Genomic DNA, 19,864 nt, shown 5'->3' on the forward strand with positions numbered 1-19,864 from the left:
TTAAGCCACATCTTTATCGGCGGACTTTTTCCTCGTTTATGAAGTATTATTACTGAGTTTCGTTTCTAAAGTCACCAAACCAACAAACCCAGTAATAATATTATATTACAGAATATATATTCTAGTAACATAGCTATGGCTATGGCTCTTCTGGCTATGTTACCAGAATTTGTACGGAAATCTGAATGTGGGATGGTGAACTTAACTCATTCACTGCCAAGGACCACCTATTTGTCTTTTCACAGTCCAGCCATTCAATCCCAGGAACGTATTTATAGATGTTTTTTCCATTTTTATTCAAACGTTAGGGTAAAAGATGTTCTGAAAATGTCTGGCAGTGAATGAGTTAATAACTAAAAACGTAATAGTGAATTCGAAATGTCGATGCCGTCCAATAGATGGCGATATTGTCTGCTTACGTCATTTAACAAGCTCCCCCCAAAAATTACAGCGAGGAAGAAGAAAAAAAAAATAAACCTGTTGGGGGCGGATTCTCTTTTTAGAGCCAAAAAGCCAATAAAAGGCTTTCGGCGTCTGCGTTTGAAACCAAAATAGTGGGGAAATCCGATTTCCTGCAGATAGGAGTCAAAGTTACACATTAACCAAGAAACGAGGTAAAGACACAAGCACGCCTTTTCGAGTCTGCACACGATCATGATGACTTCTTGCATGATTGCTCGCCATGTAGCTTCAAATGCTAGCTGCCGACTAGCGCCAAGGGAGCTAATTATCTTAAATTAAACTGTCGCTACGATCGTTGCTTTAACCCCCAAACTAATGTATCTGTCTGTTCGTGTTAAAACGCCACGTTGGATGTACTCACTGTTTTTAGAGTTAGACCGAGTCAAATCAATTGTTAGCCCTAGCTTGCCTTTTAGCTGGACGAAGCAATGATGGGTTTTTTTTTCCTTCTTCTCGCTTTACGCTCACAGGTTGGCTACTCTGGGAAATCGAACGCGCGTTGTTGGTGGTGAGCTGTTGAGGGCATCATCCTTCAATGCGGTTGGCTCGGCTCAGCTTGCTGCTTTTTTACCAGCACTGTTTAGTGATAAGCATCTGCGAGGAAAAAGTAAGTTGCTGCCGGTTGTGTGGGCGCCGTGCAGCATCAGCACCCGAATCATGGCGTGTCGACACGTTTGGAATATTCAATTTTGGGGTGAAATTTCAGAATGAATGAGTTTGATCTCAAAACTCGTCAGAGGCCCAACTGGTCCCACTGTTGTACAACTTGTTATTAGTCATGATCGTGATTTTGTCTGCCAAAATTAAATGAGTCGCTATTATAGTGGAATTGGCTTCCATCGTTCAAATTAATTACCTATTTCTTATGCCAGTTAAAGCACTCTAATTGTTCTGTCTGGTGATTTTGTACATTGTGACTTTCTTGACACTGCTCCACTGCTCACTATTCTTAGCAGCCAAAATGGATGCAAGTGAGGACCAAAACACCGGCACCAGCACAAACAACAACACCACCACGACCACCACCGCCACCAATGGAAACCCTCAAACAAGCAGAACCTCACGCCCACTGCAGATAGCCCACATGTCTTCATACGAGCGACAGGCCGTGCAGGTGAGTGCCTGAGCTCATTCATGGACAAAATAAAAATCCGCGTTTGCGTTCTGGATCTGATTGTGTGCTTGTTTTTAGGCTCTCCAAGCCTTGCAGCGACAGCCGAACGCAGCGCAGTACTTCCAGCAACTCATGCTTCAGCAGCAGATCAGCAACGCTCAACTGCATAATTTGGCGGCTGTGCAACAGGTAGGCAGGAAACAAAAAATTCAGGGGGTCCTTGGTTTTTAGGAAGGAGCAAAATATCTAAAATTGAAAAAACATTTCCATTAACAAAATAAAAACAAAAATGCTTATAAATAAATAAAAATTAACTATAATGAAAAAGTCAAAATTGTAACTCCCATAGAAGTGATATAATCAGATTTTTAAAAATTATTTATTTTTTAAATTATGTATTCTTTTTTTTTTCTTTTTTTTTTTTTTTTACGGAAGTGGAAACATAGAGTAGTCTTATCGCTAACCTCAGCTAACACTGTCGTACATCGTTCCCGCTATGTTCATACCTGTCAACTTGTACCTTTTCCGCGTATTTTATACGTTTTTTTTTTATCATTTCAAATTGTGTACGCCGTATAACAATTTTTGTACGGGAACAAATCAATTCATTAAAAACTCATTTTTGTTAGACCGATCTCGTCTTGCCCATTTCGGCTCTAAGCCGGAGTGTCCGTTTGCGATTCCGACTGCAAACTTCGGCCGACTTTCACTAGCAAAGCTCCCCCCCCCCCACCCTTGTTGAGCGATAAACGCTGTGTAAGAATACATACAGAAATGTCCGGGCAAATTACAACTTTTGTAAGATTCAGGGGTTGACAGCTATGTATGTAGCAGTTGATTGTTCTACAATAATACTCAACAGTATAGTTTCACGAGTACCTTTGGCTAGAAAGCAAAGTGTGCAGAGTCTCTGTCACTGAAAAACATATGGGGCAATCAATTATTACCAACAGCCTCTCAAGATATCCATGCACTCTCCTTTGTTGTTATTTATTCCTCGCTTTGTGGCAAGTGGCTTCTTCCTTGACAATCAAGCTAGGTTTTTGTGGTTCAAAAAAAAAAATATCATTCTGTAAATAGTGGTAAAAATATGACGTGAATATTATTTATTTTTTTTGTCTTCATGCCTCTCTCTTTTTCAATCAGGCTACACTCGCCGCTAGTCGGCAGTCCAACCCGGCGAGTAGCAGCATCTCACAGGCGACCACCACTGTACGGCTCATCATGAGCGACCGTCGCCATCGCTTTCCCAACTGGCGATCTGGATCAAAATGTACGATTTTTCTTTTCCTCCCAGGTGAATCTCAGCACTACGTCGGCGGGGGGAACGGCGGTGACCCCCCGTCCGCACGGAACCGCCACCTCCGCGACAACCACCGCCCTCAACCAATCGGTGTTGTTGGGGGGGAACTCCCCAGGGCAAGGGCAGATGTATCTTAGAGTGAGTTGAATGAGAGCGCCGCATTCGTGTCCAATAATGTCGTTCCTCAAAAACGCGGCGTGCCCCAATTCATCATCACAACACATAAGTTGCCGTGGGTTCCCTCGCTGTGTTTGTCATTTTCAACAAGTAATTCTTGTTCTGCAGGTCAACCGTTCTCTCAGGGCTCCTCTGGCCTCTCAGCTCATCTTCATGCCTGGGGGCACGGCAACCGCTACTGTCGCTACAGTGGCGCAGCAGCAGCAGCAGCAGCAGCAGCAGACCGAAGCTCCTACCTCAGCCAGCGCGCAGTCCGACAGCGATCAGGTTGGAGCGACGTCACAAATGATCCCACGCGACGTCAACCTCACGTTCAATTTTTGAGTACATTTACGCGTCGTTGGATTTTCGTGGAGTGCAACTGTAAGATGCTAACAGTGCGGTTGGAAAGCAGTTCATTCATTGTGGTACGCAGCTCCTTCGACCGTTGACGGTTATTTGTTACTTTTGTGAGGTTTAGAAAGAGCTTTCCAACGGTCGAAATGTAAACTTTCTTTGTGAGGAAGTCTGAAGACAGTGAGCAGGTTTGGATGGCCAATGATGGTGATGTCAGCGTTTGTTCCTATTGACCAATACTGTCTTGGTTTATGATTTCAAATCTGTGTTCATGCCTTTTCGCATTGAACTGGATGATTTACTGTGTGAAAAAAAAAAAAAAAAAGTCAGCGCAAACATTTTTTTTTTCAGGAATATGTTCTATGCATGCCCAGGGCATTGTGTTAAATATTGCGTTTGTGGAATAAGAGTTAATCCACTTGTTTTTAGCCATCCCTGGGGGCGGCCATTTTGTCTTCTGTCGACTGAAAACGACATCACAACTGCTCACAACGACCAATCACGGCTCAGATTCAGAAAACAGGTCAGCTGTGATTGGTGGTTGTGAGCAGTTGTGATGTCATTTTCAGTCGACAGAAGACAAAATGGCCGCCCCCGGACATGGCTAAAAACGGGTGAATTAACTCTTATTCCACAAAACAATATTTATCAGAATGCCTTCTTTCAACTAGTGGGCTTGCATAGAACATATTCTTGAAAAAAAAAAAAAAAAAACTACTGTCAACTAAACTGCATGTATTGAAAACAAACCCCTTGAATCTCCCAGGTACAGAATCTGGCTTTACACTGCGCATCCACTCCCAGAGCGGTCGCCATCAAGTCCGAGCTCTCGGAAAGAAAAGAGCCCGGCGCCTTTCCACTCGGTCAGCAGCAGCAAGTTCAACCCCAGCAGCAAGCGGCCAAATCGTCCGGCAACACCGTGGCGATCAAAGCTTCCAACCAGCCGGCCGTCAACGTCCCTCCGCCCGCCGCCTCGGTGGCCCCCTCCGCCTCCCCCTCCCCGGCGCTCCCCCTTTCCCAGCTCCTCCTGTCGCCCTCGGCCGCCCCCGTCATCCTGGTGCCCACCTCCAACGTGCCTACCTCCACCCAGGGCTACTCCATCGGCTCGGTCGCCCCCAAAGCCAACGTCAACACGCAGACGCTGGTGGTGCAGCCCCTCCAGCAGGCCGCCGCCGCCGCCGACAAAGTTCCCGTGCCCATCCAGCCCAAGGCGGTGCACGGACACCGCTTACCCGTGCAGGTGTCGCCCCGCCAGCCGCTGCCCATTCTCCCGGCGCCGCCCGGCAACAGCCAGGCGGGCCACAACCCCCCGCATATTCCCGTGCAGCTGGTGGGGGCCAGGCAGTGCATGGGGGGGAGCGTGCAGGCCGTGGCCCTGGCGCAGGTGCGAAGCGTGGCCACCCAGGAGAACGTCAGCGCCGCCTCGCACAACGCTTCCGCAAATGTGGTGAGCTCGGTCGCGGGGATTTTTGCGGACAGGGTTGAGCGTGGGCGGTAAATAATCGTCTTCTGATAGAATAAGTCTGCCAACGGTTCCCTGAAGAGGAAATCTGACTGCGACGCAGCCAACGGGACGACTTCGGGATCTTCTGAATCGGCGCACATGAAAGACGCCGCTCCCGCTTTGACTTCGGCACCCACAAAGGAGTCAGGTACATAAACTAGGGTCCATCTTTTATAGATTCTTTGAAGACAACGCCGACTCCGATATTTGGACAAAAGAGAATTAGGAAACGGACGAGTCGGCCGTTTATTCGAAATAAATAAATTATATGACGCATAATGAATGAAAAACATTTTGCTCCCTTAACGTATGCAACAACAACATTTGAATTGCAGACAGAACATTAGATTGTTCTTCAATACTTTTTGATTCAATTTTCGATTCATCGTTACATCCCTCATATGTGTCTCTTTACGTGTCTTGACGGGCATATGAGAGGATGTAATTCACACCGAATAACCTTCTGTCCTTGACTTCCTTCCTGCCCACACCTACCGAACAGCGTTTACCGCTTCATGAGTACGATTATACTGGCGCGTAATCGGCAAAACTCTGGCCGATTCTTATTTTTGAGAAGACCTAATATCGGCCAGCCGATTCACAACCGGCCAATCCTACCCTCTCATTTGCCGACCCCCACGGCACTCACCAGGCAAGGCCCCCGTCTTTTGAAGCTATGAAAACTGAAAATGACCTTTACAGCCGAACTTAATTGAACTTTTCTCCAACCTTTAGACTGCCCGTTTTTAGCTATGTAATGCTCGTGTTCAAAAGTGGGATTAGGCCATCAAAACCAATCTTCATTTTGAGGCTGATACAAAATCCCAATCCATGATCCTTTCTTCGGCAGCTCCCCTCCCCGCGGCCGACTTCCCGCTGCCGCCCGCCCTGCCCCCGCCGCTGACGAGGGTGGGCCACGGCGACAAGGAGCGGGCGCCGCTCCCCCAGGCGGTGGTCAAACCCCAAGTCCTCACGCACCTCATCGAGGGCTTCGTCATCCAGGAGGGAGCCGAGCCTTTCCCCGTAAGATTTCATCCTCAACTTCAAGGCTGCTTTTGTCGAGCGGGCATTTCAGCCGAGCAACATCTCCGTCGACGACGGCCGCGAATGTTGTTTCGTGAAATGTGCCGAACAACCCGCGGGATTAGAAAAGGACACTGGGGTTTAGAGTGACTCCGCCCACCCTCTTCACTCATCAGTAGCCAGGAATAAACTGCTGCGTAAACGGCAGCGCGCCCAATAAATGTGGAAGGCTCGGCAGAGGCTCGTGTCGAACATTGTCCCGCTTTGTTTCGAAAGGTCGCCGGGCTGCTCAAAGATCGCGACTTCGCACTGGGCGCCCGCGCGGAGAACGGCCCGCCATGTACGTATCCGAACACCAACACACACACTTCCTTTTTTTGCGTGCTGTGAGTGAGCGACGTTCACGCAATGCGATTTTTTTTTTTTTTTTTTTTTTTTTCTTTCCCCCAGTGTTGAAGTGTGAGTACTGCTCAAGCCTGGCGCCTGCCAACAAGTTCAGAGGCACCAAGAGATTCTGTTCCAACACCTGTGCTAAGAGGTACGCCTCCTCCGTTGTCATGCACACAAACTTGAAAGCGGGCGGCAGTTCACCTTCTCTGGTCCAATTAGTTGATACGGGCGTGAGTTTGGGTTACCGTCATTTCCTGCAAATAAAATGCAATTTATTGTACCCCCAAAAAAAAAAAAAAAAAAAAAAAAAAAAAAATTAACCCCCCCAGGCCCCTGGATTATATCAGGGTTGATGAAAAATGTAAAGATTTTGTACATTTTTTAGACGTTTACCTGTACCTAGAGGTCTAAAAAAAAAATAAAAAAAATCATTCCCTCTGATTATAAAGGATACCAGCAAATTGGGGGAATGCATTGTACCCAAAGACGCAAAGAGACCCAAAGAGAGAAGTCAAGCCAAACACATTTTTTTCAAGAATATGTTCCCAGCAGGCCCACGAGTTGAAACACGGCATTCTGATTGATTTTGCGTTTGCGGAATATAAATTAAGCAGCAAATTGCACTCGTTTTTAGCCATCTCTGGGGGCGGCCATTTTGTTTTCTGTCGACTGAAAATGACATCACGACCAATCACGGTTTTCCGAATCTGAGCCGTGATTGGTGGTCGTGAGCGGTTGTGATGTCATTTTCAGTCGACAGAAGTGACAAAATGGCCGCCCCCAGAGATGGCTAAACAAGAGTGGATTAACACTTATTCCACAAACGCAATATTTACCAGAATGCCTTGTTTCAACTAGTGGGGCTGCTGGGAACATATTCTTGAAAAAAATATGTTTGGCTCGACTTCCACTTAAGGGTGATTTTGGGGGCGCCTGTATTATACTCAGGAAATTACGCTACTACCCCCTTTGTCTTGGTTTCTTTTCACTGAGTGAAATGCATCACAACGAACCTCGTGCCACTTCTTATTGGTCCGCGAGAACAACATTGTCCTGTGTGGATAACGTTGTTACATGGATATGATGATAAGTAAATGATCCTCATTCAAAGTGTGAAAAGATCATACGACACGCTAACCGCAGACATGTCAAACGTGTCTGGCGAGTCAGCAGTCAACCGTTGACGCGCTCGCCGTGACGCACGTCACAATTTTCCCCGATTTGAACCTTGGCCAAGTTTTGGGTGCTTCACACCGGACCTGGATGAAGATTGAAGCGTCTCTGCGATGTGAACAGGTACAACATAAGCTTCAGCAAACACTGCAAATTGAGCAGAGGACGAAGCGGCAACACCGGGCCGGCGCCGCTCCCGCCCGCGACCGAGAACGCGGCCCGGCGCCGCGGGCCGCCTCGCCGCAGCAGCTCCAATGGCAACAAGTTGACTGGCCAGCATCTAAATGTCAAGGTAACAAAGAATTTTTAGGTTCGGTGAAGACGCCACGGTTTGAATGGGAACGAGCGAGACGTGCTTATTAGTTTCAAGTTAACTATACTGGTGGAAAATAATGGACTTGCTCCGCCAGCAACTGGCAAAGATCCAACTTTGTAGATGAGCTGCAGTTCTTTGTAATGGAAAGTCATTTACAATAACGATTATTGGGCTCCACCATTACAAAATTGGCATAATCGTAAAAAAAATGATCAATATTCATTTATATCCAACGCGCTATGTTTGATTACACAATGAAATCCTACTTGAATTTAAATATTTGCAAAAATTACAACTAATTTCATACATTTTGTTTGGTCCAAAGGGAAGTTTCATTTATTTGTTTTTATATTTTGTACGTTTACACATTTACTTGTTTTGTACCAAAAAAGTAAATGATCATTTGAATAATCGTGATTTCAAATATCACCAAGATAATCGTGATTTGTATTTTTTATTTTTTTTTTCCATAACGGAGCAGCCCTAATCCGCAGCACGCTCGATGATCTCGGCACAGTTTTTGCTACTAAAACATTTTAACGGTCGTGACTGTTTTAGTGCCGTTCGGACTCGAGCCGCTCGGAGGACGCGTCCAGCGACGGGGAGGAGGAGGAGGAGGAAGAGGAGGACACCCCTTCCCTTTCTCCCAGCTCCTCGCACTCGCGCTCCAGAGCCGAGCAGGACAACGCTCCCCAGTCGGACGCCGCCTCGGCCCCCGGCTGCCTCCCCATGGAGACGGCCGGCTTCCTGTCGGCCACCCCCGCCCAGTGGAGCGTGGAGGAAGTGTGCAGGTTCATCTCGTCGTTGCAAGGTGGGACTGCTGAGGCATTTTGACATTCCAAAAGTGCAACGTGTTGTTTTTAGGGATGTAACGATTCACCCCAGCCCCGATTCGATTCGATTTCCAGTTCGGTGTCATCAACTCGATTTTTCGATTAATCGAATCGATTTATCGGGGCGAATCTGTTTTCAATCGATTTTCCATTCATCGTTACATCCCTAGTTGTTTTAATCCTCTTTTGCTCCAGGCGTTCTCAGGCTTTTCACTCCAAGTACCACCTTAAAAAATTTTTTTTAAAATAAAATGTAAAAGTACTTGCTGTCAGAGTAACACAGGAAACGGGCAACATTAAAATACAGCTGTGTAACAGGCTCAAGTGTTCGTGCACAATGTGACCTAAGTACACCTGGACTTATTCAAACATTCTGAAATCTACTGAAATACTCCCTAAAAGTTACCCAAATAATCTTAAATCTACTCAAATACTTCCAAAAGGTTCCCCGTATACAATTAAATATACCAAAAATTATGTTGTACTCTTGTATCTGTGAAATTAAAAAAATAAAAAAAATCCTTGTGTGTGGTTATCCAGGCTGCGAGGAGCTGGCCGCTCACTTCCTGTCCCAGGAAATCGACGGGCAGGCTCTGCTGCTCCTCCGTGAGGACCATCTCATCTCCACCATGAACATCAAGTTGGGTCCCGCCCTCAAAATCTGCGCCTCCATCAACAGCCTGCGCGAGTGACCAATTGGCTCTCGGCGGTGTCATTTGGATTTTGACACGACGCTATGATTGACCGTTTACATTCTGGACCTCGAATGTGCCAAAAGCGTGTTTGGGTTTTTGGGCTGTAGTATGAGTGACCGCATTAACCATGTTAAGTACGCTAACCTGATAGTGACGACTTTGATTTTGTAAATTCGTGGTAGCGAGGTTGCCTACACAAAAAAACGTGTTGCCTTTTTGTCGTATTTAAAATGGTGCTTCCGTTTTTTTTGTTTTTTTGTTACGAGTTCCCTTCCAACAAGGAGGGAGACATTCATAAAGCTCACTAAAAGTTTAGTTTTATATATTTTACATTTTGTACTCAAAAGTAATTTTCATGCTGTAACCAACTTTCGGAAAAGTTCCAGGACTGGCATCGCAAAAGATATACAGTGGTGCTTTGAGATACGAGTGTAATTTGTTCCGCGAATACACTTGCATCTCAAATAATCTTCTCATTGAAATGAATGGAAATGCTGTTCATCCCTTCCAGTCCCCCAAAAACAAAAATCTTGTGATGTGCTTTTTAAGGAAAATAGCACTCTGTTATGTAGTTAATAAAAACATGGTCATGACCAAATTAAACAGAATGCTTCAGTTCACTGCACATTGTGCTCCTTCTGATGTGCATGACTTGGCCACCTGGGGGCAGTATAATGTTGGTCCAGAAAAAAAAAAAAAAAAAAGGGTTGTTTGTTGTAGAAGATAAAGAATATACGCCTGTGGAAAAAAAATCAGGTCAGGTGAGTAGGAAGGTTGCTATTTTCTCCTCGGCCGGGAACTGTAGGACGCTCAGCTCATGGTGAGCAGTTTGAATTGCGCAGTGAACGAAGCAAACTTTGCAGGATTGTCGGCCCCACGATGAAGGGCAAAAGTTGTCATTCGAAATATATCTTAAGTGACACCAGCACTGGAACTTTTGACACCTCGTTGGCCACCTGATGTGAGGCAGCGTTTTGTCTTCCTCCACTTTGCAATAAGCAGACCGTGATGATTATTTATTCACATTTTATTCATCATTCAGTTCACGGATCTTCGATGTTGGAACCATAAAAAAAAATAAAAAATAAAACGGCATCTGCTACTTGACATCGGCTGCAGGAAGTTGGTAAACAAAGCAGACAAACTGTCATTCCACTCCAACCGGATGCCTTTCAAGTTTACATCTGTTCAAAGTCCGTTTTTCCTTTCACCTAAACCTTAAAAAACAAACATTTTCATAAGGGAAAGCTTAATAAAAGTCTTGAGTATACAAGGTGTCTTTTCTCCTTCATGTGCAAAGCCGATTATGTAACAGTTGTAGTGGGGGAAAGTGCACCAGTTAAAAAAAAAAAAAAAAAAAATGGAACACCTTTTTGTTCTAATCAGAAGACGGTGTAGCTATTGGCCTCCCCGTATCCGGCCTCAAGCAGGTACCGCTCCAGGTTGACCGCCAGCGCCCCCTTGAGGACTTTGTCCGAGGCGCTCTTCTCCCCGGACACGAGCTTGCGGGTCACCTCGGCCAGCGTGGGTCGATCCGCTTCTTTCCACTGGCAGCAGGCCTTAGTGACGGCGTAGCTGCGGTGAAACAAAAAGTGTGAATTCGCGCTCGGGCGCGGCGAATATCGGGACGGGCGCTGGGGGATCCTTACACGGCGTTGGAGCAGTTGGGATGCTTCTTCAGACTTTTGCCTCGCTGGTGGAACTGGAGGAGCTCGTTGACGGGGATCTCTGCGAACGGAGCTTCTCCTGCGAACGGCCATTAGTTCTGCGTGAATATTTACGGATAATTGATGCCCGTTGAAAGGCATTAGGGCGGGGAAAATAAAAAAATGCCTTTTAAAAGAAGCACGCATTCAGTCATAGATACTACAGTGTGGAATGTGAGTATGGCGAACCCAGCTGGACAAAATAATATCTGCCTAATACCTAAAAGTTTTTATGAGAGTCAAAGCTTTCGCACGTATATAAATCCAATTATTTCTGGATGCTATTTTGCGGATTTTCGCCCATCGTAGGGTATTCTAGGACATAACTCTAATTTGCAGCACTGTATAATCGACTCAATGCAAAAAGTCAAGCAGCTTCACAGCAACATTCTTTTCAAAGTCCACACATTAAACTTCAGCTTTACAGTTGCCAACTTTGGGAAAAATTTGGTGTCTACTAAATCGCTGGTATTTCCTCTTAAAATCGGCAAAAATCAGCAGATTTTTTTTTTTTTGCAAGGCAGATTTCTCTCTGTTGTGAAGTTAAAAAAAAAATACGAAAGGAAAAAGTATTGTAAAACACTCAAATCTTCTGCCTGTGATAAATAGCCTTTAAGCATTAAGCAACCAAATATAAGGTATTTTATTCGTAACATATTTTTTTGATTAATTGGCCAAATTAATCAGTTATTGGAATTTTATCATGCCAAATATATGAATCGGCCTCAAAAAAATCCACATCGGCCGGGCCCAATTGATTACCCTGACGATTTATTGAGACACAGCGTCTAAATGGGTGCCATTGCAAGAAACATGGGGCGGCCATTTTGTCACTTCTGTCGACCGAAAATGACATCACAACTTCCCAGGGCTCGGATAACGACCAATCACGACTCGGCTTTAGAAAACAGGCGCGCTGTGATTGGTTGTTACGTGAGCCATGTGTAGTTGTGATGTCATTTTCAGTCGACAGAAATAACAAAATGGCCGCCCCCTGAGATAGCTAAAAACGAGCGAATTTCTCCTATTAATCAAAAAGCCGTGTTTCAAATAGCGGGCCTGCTGGGAACATGAAAAAAATGTATTTGGGTTGATTAATCCCCCCCGCCCCTCCCCCACTCCTTTAAATCCTGACTTTTCAGTCCAACTTACCTAATGTTGCCATTTCATACAGCAAGATGCCAAAAGACCAGCTAGAGAGAAATGAAAAGGTCACGTCAGGAGGAGGACAAGCACATGTGGGCCGGAATAGCTCAAAGGCAAAACCACACGATGGCATTGCATTTCAATTCATTTCCGCCGGCAAAGTTGACGTCAACGTGCCGCCGTCTACTCACACGTCACTGCTGGGACCGACGGGTCGCCTGGCTAAAATCTCCGGCGCCTGCCACTTCTTCATGCTGGGGTCGTCCTTCTGCGTGGCCGCTTGGTTCTTGCGCGTGAAGACCCCGTGGAGGCCCCACAGCTTGGCCGTGTGCGCCTTGCTGACCAGGACGCTCCGGGCACGGACGTTGCCGTGCAGGAGATCTTTGCTGTGGAGGTACGTCTGGAGAGAAAGGGGAACCCCGGGGTGAGAACAGCAAGTAATTGTGCAGGCAGCTCCTTTGAAGCAGGGTTCCAATAGCGTGGAATTTTTCATTATAGGTAGTTTTTATTTCGATTTTAACTTTTTTTTTTTTTTTTTTTTTTTTTTTTTAAATTCAGTGAGTTTTAGTTCGTTTGTAGAGCGTTTGTTCGATTTCATTGGTTTTTATCGTCTCAAAAATGCTTAGTTTTGGTTAGTTTTAGAATTAGTTTTAGTATTTTAAAATGGATGGTGTATTTGTTGGGTGCAAGATAAAAAAAAAAAAAAAAAGGAAAAGTCGAAAGAAGAGAAAAGTATTGTGTAATAGGGCTGTGCAATTAGTCGAAATTCAATTACAATTACGATTATTACACTCCAAAATTACAAAATTGGCATAATCGTAAAAAACGATTATTAATATGCATTTATATCCAACGCGCTATGTTTGTTTACACAAGAGAATCATACTTGAATTTACACAATGGCACCATTTTTTTTTTTAATAACTAATTTTATAAACTTTGTTTAGTCCAAAAGGAACTTACACTACATTTATTTGTCTTTATATTTTATAAACATTTTCTTGTTTTGTACCAAAAAATAAATGATCGTTTGAATAATCGTGATTTCAATTATTACCAAAAATAATAATCAATCGGTAACTTCTTGAGATCCAACCAGTGGCCTGGTTATCCGATTTCACTTAATTGGTCATTCGCCACAAATACCATAAAGCAGTCTTTTGTTCAACAATCTATGGCGGCGACATACAGTGAGCAACCAAAAGGTACATATTGACGCTGGTTGAGGAACGTTTGGGTGACGTTCTTGTTTGACGTTCGTGTTGAATTTGTAGGCGTGGCTTTACAACAATACCTTTTACTACTCAAACAGTAGCTGGTAATGTCAAGTCGAATTTATTTATATAACCCTTAATCACATAAAAGGGCTTCACATGCGCACAGTTAATAAATATTAGCAACATCCCTTGATCTTAAAGAAAAAACTACCAAAAAAAAAACCCATCTGTGGAAAAATTGAGAAACCTTGAAATGGCGCCCGGTAATCTGCTTTGACAGTCAAATATCTTAAAAGAACGTATACAAACCAGTGCTGAGACTACATGTTGGGCCATGGTAAATATTCGCCTCTCAGTCATCTCGCATGGAGGATTGACGTCTTCCTGCACAAGGGAACACAAATGCAATGCTTTGCTTACTTGGCTTTACGGTAAACCGGCCAAATTTGGGAACAATTACTTCCAAGTTTTTAGCATTCCAATTCTTGCGTGTCCAGCGCACTCAGCAGACATGGAACCCACTGAATCTCTGACCGTCCACTAGGCATGTAGCGATTCACTCGAGCCCCGATTCGATTCGATTTTCAGTTCCCGATTTTCGAATGTCATCAACTCGATTAATCGTGACAAATCGATTTCAATCGATTCATCGTTACATCCCCGCCGTCTGCTATTGTGAAACCGCCGATTTGAGTGGCCTTTTCGCATCTGTCCATTTCCACTCCCGCCGATTTTCAACCGACCTGTCTGCACCGCCACAGGAAGCTGAGCAGGTCCCTGTTCTCCAGCTCCTCCACCACCGTCACCAGAGGGGCCCGCAGGGAGACCACGCCCAGCAGCTCGGGCAAGAACGGGTGCGGCCCCAGCTGGGCCAGGAAGGACGCAAAGCCCAGGAAGTTGTGGCGCTCGCTGGCGTCGGCCGAGTCTGCGGCCGGACACAAGGTTCAGAGACGGGCTAATCAGCATTGCGCATCAAGATATGAGTCAGCATTCGAAGCCTTTTGCCAAGGTCCAGTCTAAGGTTTAAGTACTAGTACATTCTTAGTCCTCACCGGTGGCAACATTGTTTTCCGCTACTGCATGACATTTCGGCTCACTTGTAGAGCAACTTAGACATACTAGTAGACAACTACACGTTTCCAGTGAGGCAAAACTGGGCACTAGCTAGATGTTAACTAGTAGAATTTTACAATGTCACTAGTAGTGCTAGTGCAGTGCAGTTGACAACTAATGCCCATTTTTGCCTCACATGAAACATGTAGTTGTCATACTGGCAGAAGTGCAACGATTAATCGAAGATCAAATTCACTATTTTTTGACTATCGATTCATCGTTTGGGTACCTGTTGGAATTTTAAACCCTCCGAATTTCTCAACGGTAAATATTAGATCATTTCTGTAGTCAGCCATGAAAGCAGACTGATTATCTTCGTGTTAAACATTTGCTTTTACCTAAACGATTATCTTAAACAATGCTCAACATTGTTGCCCATTTTCCGACATGCTATGGACCAAAGCAGTAACTGAATTATAATGAATGTACATTAGTTCATTTTCTGTCAATTTGAAATATAGTTGTTTTTTTAATAAAGGGGTGGAAATTATTATTATTATTTTTTTAAATACGATTCACTGATGAATGGACAGATTCAGATAATCATTAGGTTCAGCCCTACAATTAGCATACCAATGTTGTCCTACTCGTAAGATCAAACATCATGAAGCAGAATAGTAAGTCAATAGTACAACGAGTGCTATAGTAGTAATCTTTTTTTTTTTCTACTACCGCATGAAAATATCTGCATGCTAGTAAGGGCAACTTTGGCTTAATAGTAGACAACAACATGCTACCAGTGAGGCAAAACTGGGCGCTAGTTGGCATCTATACACTCCTAGTACTACTAGTGATGAGCTACTAGATGTTAACTAGTTGAATTTTGTCTCTATTACCGTAGTAGTAGTTGCACACAGTTGTTAAATAGTGAAGTTTTGCCTCACTTGTAACATGTAGTTGTCCTAGTGGTATACAAAAGCTGTCCTACTAGTGAGGGCAAAAGGCGTACTAGTACATGGATCTTAACGATTGAGTCAACCCTAACATATTTTTTTAAGAATATGTTCTTTGCGGGCCTGCAAAGAACATATAGAACATATTCTTAAAAAAATAGACTAGTTGATACACAGCATTCTGATGAATATTGTGTTTGTGGAGTTAAGCAGCAAAATATATCCGTTTTTAGCTAGCTCAGGGGCGGCCATTTTGTCACTTCTGTCGACTGAAAATGACATCACAGTTGCTCAAGGGCTCAGATAACGACCAATCATGGCTCAGCTTCAGAAAACAGGTGAGCCATGATTGGTCGTTATCTGAGCCCTGAGCAACTGTGATGTCATTTTCAATCAATACAAGTGACAAAATGGCCGAGATGGCTAAAAAGGGATGAATTTTTCTGCTTATCTGGTATTTTTCATAACTCATAAGATGACATCACAGACCCTCAAGGCTCAGATAACGACCAATCATAGCTCAGCTTCAGAAAACAGGTGAGCCACGATTGGTCGTTATCTGAGCCCTGAGCAACTGTGATGTCATTTTCAATCGACAGAAGTGACAAAATGGCCGCCCCCCCTGAGATGGCTAAAAACGGGTGAATTTTGCTGCTTAACTCCTATTTCATATTGATCAGAATGCCTCGTTTCAAATAGTGGGACAGCATAGAACATATTGATGAAAAAAAATATGTTTGGGTTGACTTCCGCTGCGAGTTGGGCATCAAGGATCTCGAGGGCTCCCCACCATTTAGCACCCGTAGGACCACGTTCCTGTTCTCCATGCGGGCTCTATAGAGGGACACGGCGGAGTCGGAGCGCAGCGGGAAGGAACCGGGCAGCGCTGTGACCAAGTTGAAAGACTCGGGCAGCCTCTGGCGGGGAAGCTCCCTGGGCTGGATCACGGCCTCCAACGCGGGCTTATAGGCCGGCGCTTGGGCGCCCGGCGACACCGGAGGCATGTCCACGGACAAGGAGAGATTTTTGGACGCGTACGTGCTGGGCGGGTGGAAGGTGGAGTACGAGTTGGGCATATCCAGAGCGATGCTTTCGTGCTCCAGCACATTGATGCCGGGTGGAGCTGCGCAAATGGCCAAAGGAGAAGGGACAAGATAGTACATCGGTCACTCAACATATAAAGAAGCAATGCCCCCCCCCTAAAAATAAGGCTTTAAAAAGAGGATGCTTAAATTACAATTGTATTGACTGAATATTATGTCACGATTTGTTAAAAAAAAAAAAAAAAAGTGCAACTTATATAACCACATATAATCAACCACATATTTAACTACTAGTAACACAAACACATATATGACAAGGATTAACGTCCTTACAAGTTAATTAAATGTATTGCGCCACGCAATGCATTCTGGGAACCGGGTGCCTTTAGCGTCATCACCCGGCATAGTCTACGGCGCGTTCCATGTTCGTGGACGTCACCCAAAAAAATGAAATGCATTTTCTTTGTTGATTACGCAATTGTTTCATTTAATACATTTTTTTTAAAATGAATTTTATTGTGCATTCTATATAAAATATTTTATTAACAAATGCATGCAAATTTAATAAAATGCTGTATTGGGTTATATTGTATATATTCTTTAAATGCATCTGTCATTGGTGTAATAAAAAAATTACTAACTATAAATAACTAGTGGTATCGGTACTTGATATCTGTATCAGTCACGACTCGAGTTGAGTACTCGAACGGGTATCGGTCTGAAAAAAAAATTCCTACTTTTTAGGAATAAAACCATGACGTTTTTGACAACTACGTGCCTGTATTTTAATGATGGTCATGATTGATTTTTTTTTTTTTTTTTTTTTTTTCGGGGGGACTTTGCGCAAAACATTTTGAGTTGAGTACAAAAAAAACCCAAACAAAATCCGTCCAAGATTATTCATCTGAACAGGAAGAACGTTTTAAGATTTTTGCACGTATTACAATAATAAATCTTAGCCATTTTATTCAGGTATTACAAAGTCCATCTGTATGTAAATGGTTTCCATGACGCCAGCTCAGCAGTTGGAAGCTTTTTTGCTGTCATTTCATTCGCACAATTACTACCGACGGTGGAATTTTTGACGTAGCAGGAAAGTTTGGTTGACCTCACCGTCGATGCCGTGCAGCTCCCTCCTGACGCCGGGCTTCAAGGTGCTGAGACGCATGCGCTCCACCTTCTCTGGACAGAAGCGCAGCAGGAGGATGAAGACCAGCGTGACCACAAAGGTGGCCAGCAGGAGGATGGGCACGATGATCACTTCCTTTTCATACACACGAATCTCTGCTCCCCCACAAAAAAAAAAAATGGCGGCGTTAATACAAACGTAATGAAACTTTCCAAGATGGAGGATTGCATGCGTACTTGGGAGTTTTTCCTCCCAAGTTGCTTTGGTACATTTCTCAGATCTCAAAATTGTATCGATCAAAAACACTAGTTGCATTTTCACATCATTGCGTCCACTCGCGCACATCAAAAAAACGTGTTTCTCATTTCTTGGAAATGAGAACGTTTACAGGTGCATAAACGATTTAGCTCACCACAGATTGTGTCTCCTTGTTGGCAGCGGAAGTCCGCGTCGGATATTGACGACATCCTGTCAAAGCGGAGAGCCTGTGAAGGTAAAGCCAGTTGATTTTTAGAGCGTTATTCATACAAAAGGCGAATCCAATATCAATTTTTTTTTGGGCTCCATGGCCATTGGGTGCTTTGTAGACCAACGGTAAGATTTGAAAATCTATTCTTTGACTGAGATGGAAGAGATTTTCGGACCGGTGTGGCGGGTTCCAGTAAGAACTCGAGCGGCGGCATTCTGAACCAGTTGCAGCTGTCGGATGAATTTCTTTGTTTTGTTTTGTTTGTACCTGTAACCCCAAAGAGTCTAATCGACTAAAATCCAACAAGCTTTTCTGTGTTTTTGTTTGTTAAAGGAACACGATTGTAGTCAAACACATTCAACAAACAGAGAAAATGTCAAATCTCATTGAGGGAGGAGTTCTCGCCGGGCTGACTTGGAGACGGTCGCCGGTCACACAATTAGGCACGGCGGCACGACCCTTGATGGTCGAGATCGGGGGTGCCCGATACGCCGATCGCAATCGACCGGTCGATCGCAAAAGGCATTGCGGGTAGAGCGCCAGCCTATCATCCGCCCTCGCTACTGTATTGCTACGTTTGAATTGCAGTCAATGTAGCTAGTCATTTTCAGTCGACAGAAAATGACAAAATGGCCGCCCCCTGAATGGCTAAAAATGCGTGGATTTTGCTGCTTAACTCATATTCCACAAACATAATCTTAATCTGAATGCCGTGTTTCAACTAGTGGGCCTGCTGGGAACATATTCTTGAAAAAAATATGTTTGGGTTGTTGTCCCCCCCTCTTTTAAAAAAATTGGACATCATTACCACAACAGAAATGAACAGTTGTATTATTACAACCACATTTATATATAGCATTTAAAACCTTGCGTGTGTATATTCTAGACAAATCACGCTCACAGCAATGTTTATATTATATAGGTCTGCCCTAGATCTTTTATCACTGACAATAATTGGAGTAGGTCTACTACGTTATGAGAGTTGTTGCACACTTAAACATATTGACTTGACCTAACATGAACTTTGATTGTAACCGACAAATACAATTGTTGATATAAATGTTCGCCCGTCAAGGGTACAGAATATACGCTTTGAAGAATTTCATTTATTATTATTTTTTTTTCCCCCCAACAAATGTTGCGAAACTGCTTTTCATTCCTCTGTCGCTATGACGCTAGTTCCATTCTTCGCCGATGGTGTCATAACAAATGGTGCCTATTTATCTTTGCGGGACTGTTGATCCAGCTCTCGTAGTGGCGCTCGCGGAACTGTGTACCTAAGACGTAACGTGGCGTCAAAAGTGCTGTTAATGGCGCAGAATTTGCTTGGCTCAAACTTTTGGATGGAAATTCGACAGCGACATGACCGTTTGGACGTCGGCACGGGCAAACCTGTCCCTCTGCATTTCTGACGCTTTTGTGCCGGCGTTGCGCTACACGCCCATGGGGGGGGGGGGGGGGACCAAAAGCGGCATCAACTCACTAAACACTGAATCTCAAAAAGACTACTAACATACATACGTAACATTGTTGCTTTTCTATAACAGCTTATCACTGTGGACTATTTAAAGCAGGATTAGAATAGACATACAAGAGCGTAACATATTGTCTTACCTTTTATTTTCAGTTGTGTTCTAGATCCTCCCGAATAGTCTTGTGACTGTAGTCTTCATGGAGTCAGTCCTCTTACATCCACCCGGCAGCATGTTAAATCCTGGGTCACTTCTACATGGTCTTGTTTTCCGCTGTCTGACTTGTCAAGGGGATCAGTATACACCTGTTTGTCTCTGCTCTACCGTCTAATGTTTTTAACTCCGCCCTC

At 44.2% G+C, this 19,864-nt stretch overlaps 2 protein-coding genes across 2 annotated transcripts; one reads left to right on the plus strand and one right to left on the minus strand.

Annotated features, from left to right (window-relative positions):
* Nucleotides 1-454: 454 nt before the first annotated feature.
* On the plus strand, nt 455-10,704 carry phc1 (polyhomeotic homolog 1). Its single transcript, XM_086037423.1, has 15 exons — nt 455-614; nt 933-1,069; nt 1,416-1,576; nt 1,655-1,765; nt 2,723-2,788; nt 2,874-3,017; nt 3,165-3,323; nt 4,159-4,839; nt 4,909-5,044; nt 5,747-5,919; nt 6,196-6,259; nt 6,370-6,457; nt 7,606-7,774; nt 8,357-8,609; nt 9,172-10,704. The coding sequence occupies exons 3-15, from the start codon at nt 1,424-1,426 to the stop codon at nt 9,321-9,323; spliced, it is 2,349 nt and encodes a 782-aa protein (XP_085893549.1). The 5' UTR covers nt 455-614; nt 933-1,069; nt 1,416-1,423; the 3' UTR covers nt 9,324-10,704.
* Nucleotides 10,336-19,852, minus strand: styk1b (STY kinase 1b). Its single transcript, XM_086037424.1, has 10 exons — nt 19,657-19,852; nt 17,986-18,058; nt 17,558-17,728; nt 16,192-16,524; nt 14,139-14,320; nt 13,705-13,779; nt 12,370-12,578; nt 12,185-12,225; nt 10,976-11,072; nt 10,336-10,901 (listed from the first exon to the last, which is right to left on the minus strand). The coding sequence occupies exons 2-10, from the start codon at nt 18,038-18,040 to the stop codon at nt 10,709-10,711; spliced, it is 1,356 nt and encodes a 451-aa protein (XP_085893550.1). The 5' UTR covers nt 18,041-18,058; nt 19,657-19,852; the 3' UTR covers nt 10,336-10,708.
* Nucleotides 19,853-19,864: the final 12 nt, after the last annotated feature.

The sequence above is a fragment of the Filicampus tigris genome, chromosome 8 (assembly GCF_054856515.1).
Source record: "Filicampus tigris isolate MCC_2025a chromosome 8, RoL_Ftig_1.0, whole genome shotgun sequence".
Lineage (NCBI taxonomy): Eukaryota > Metazoa > Chordata > Actinopteri > Syngnathiformes > Syngnathidae > Filicampus > Filicampus tigris.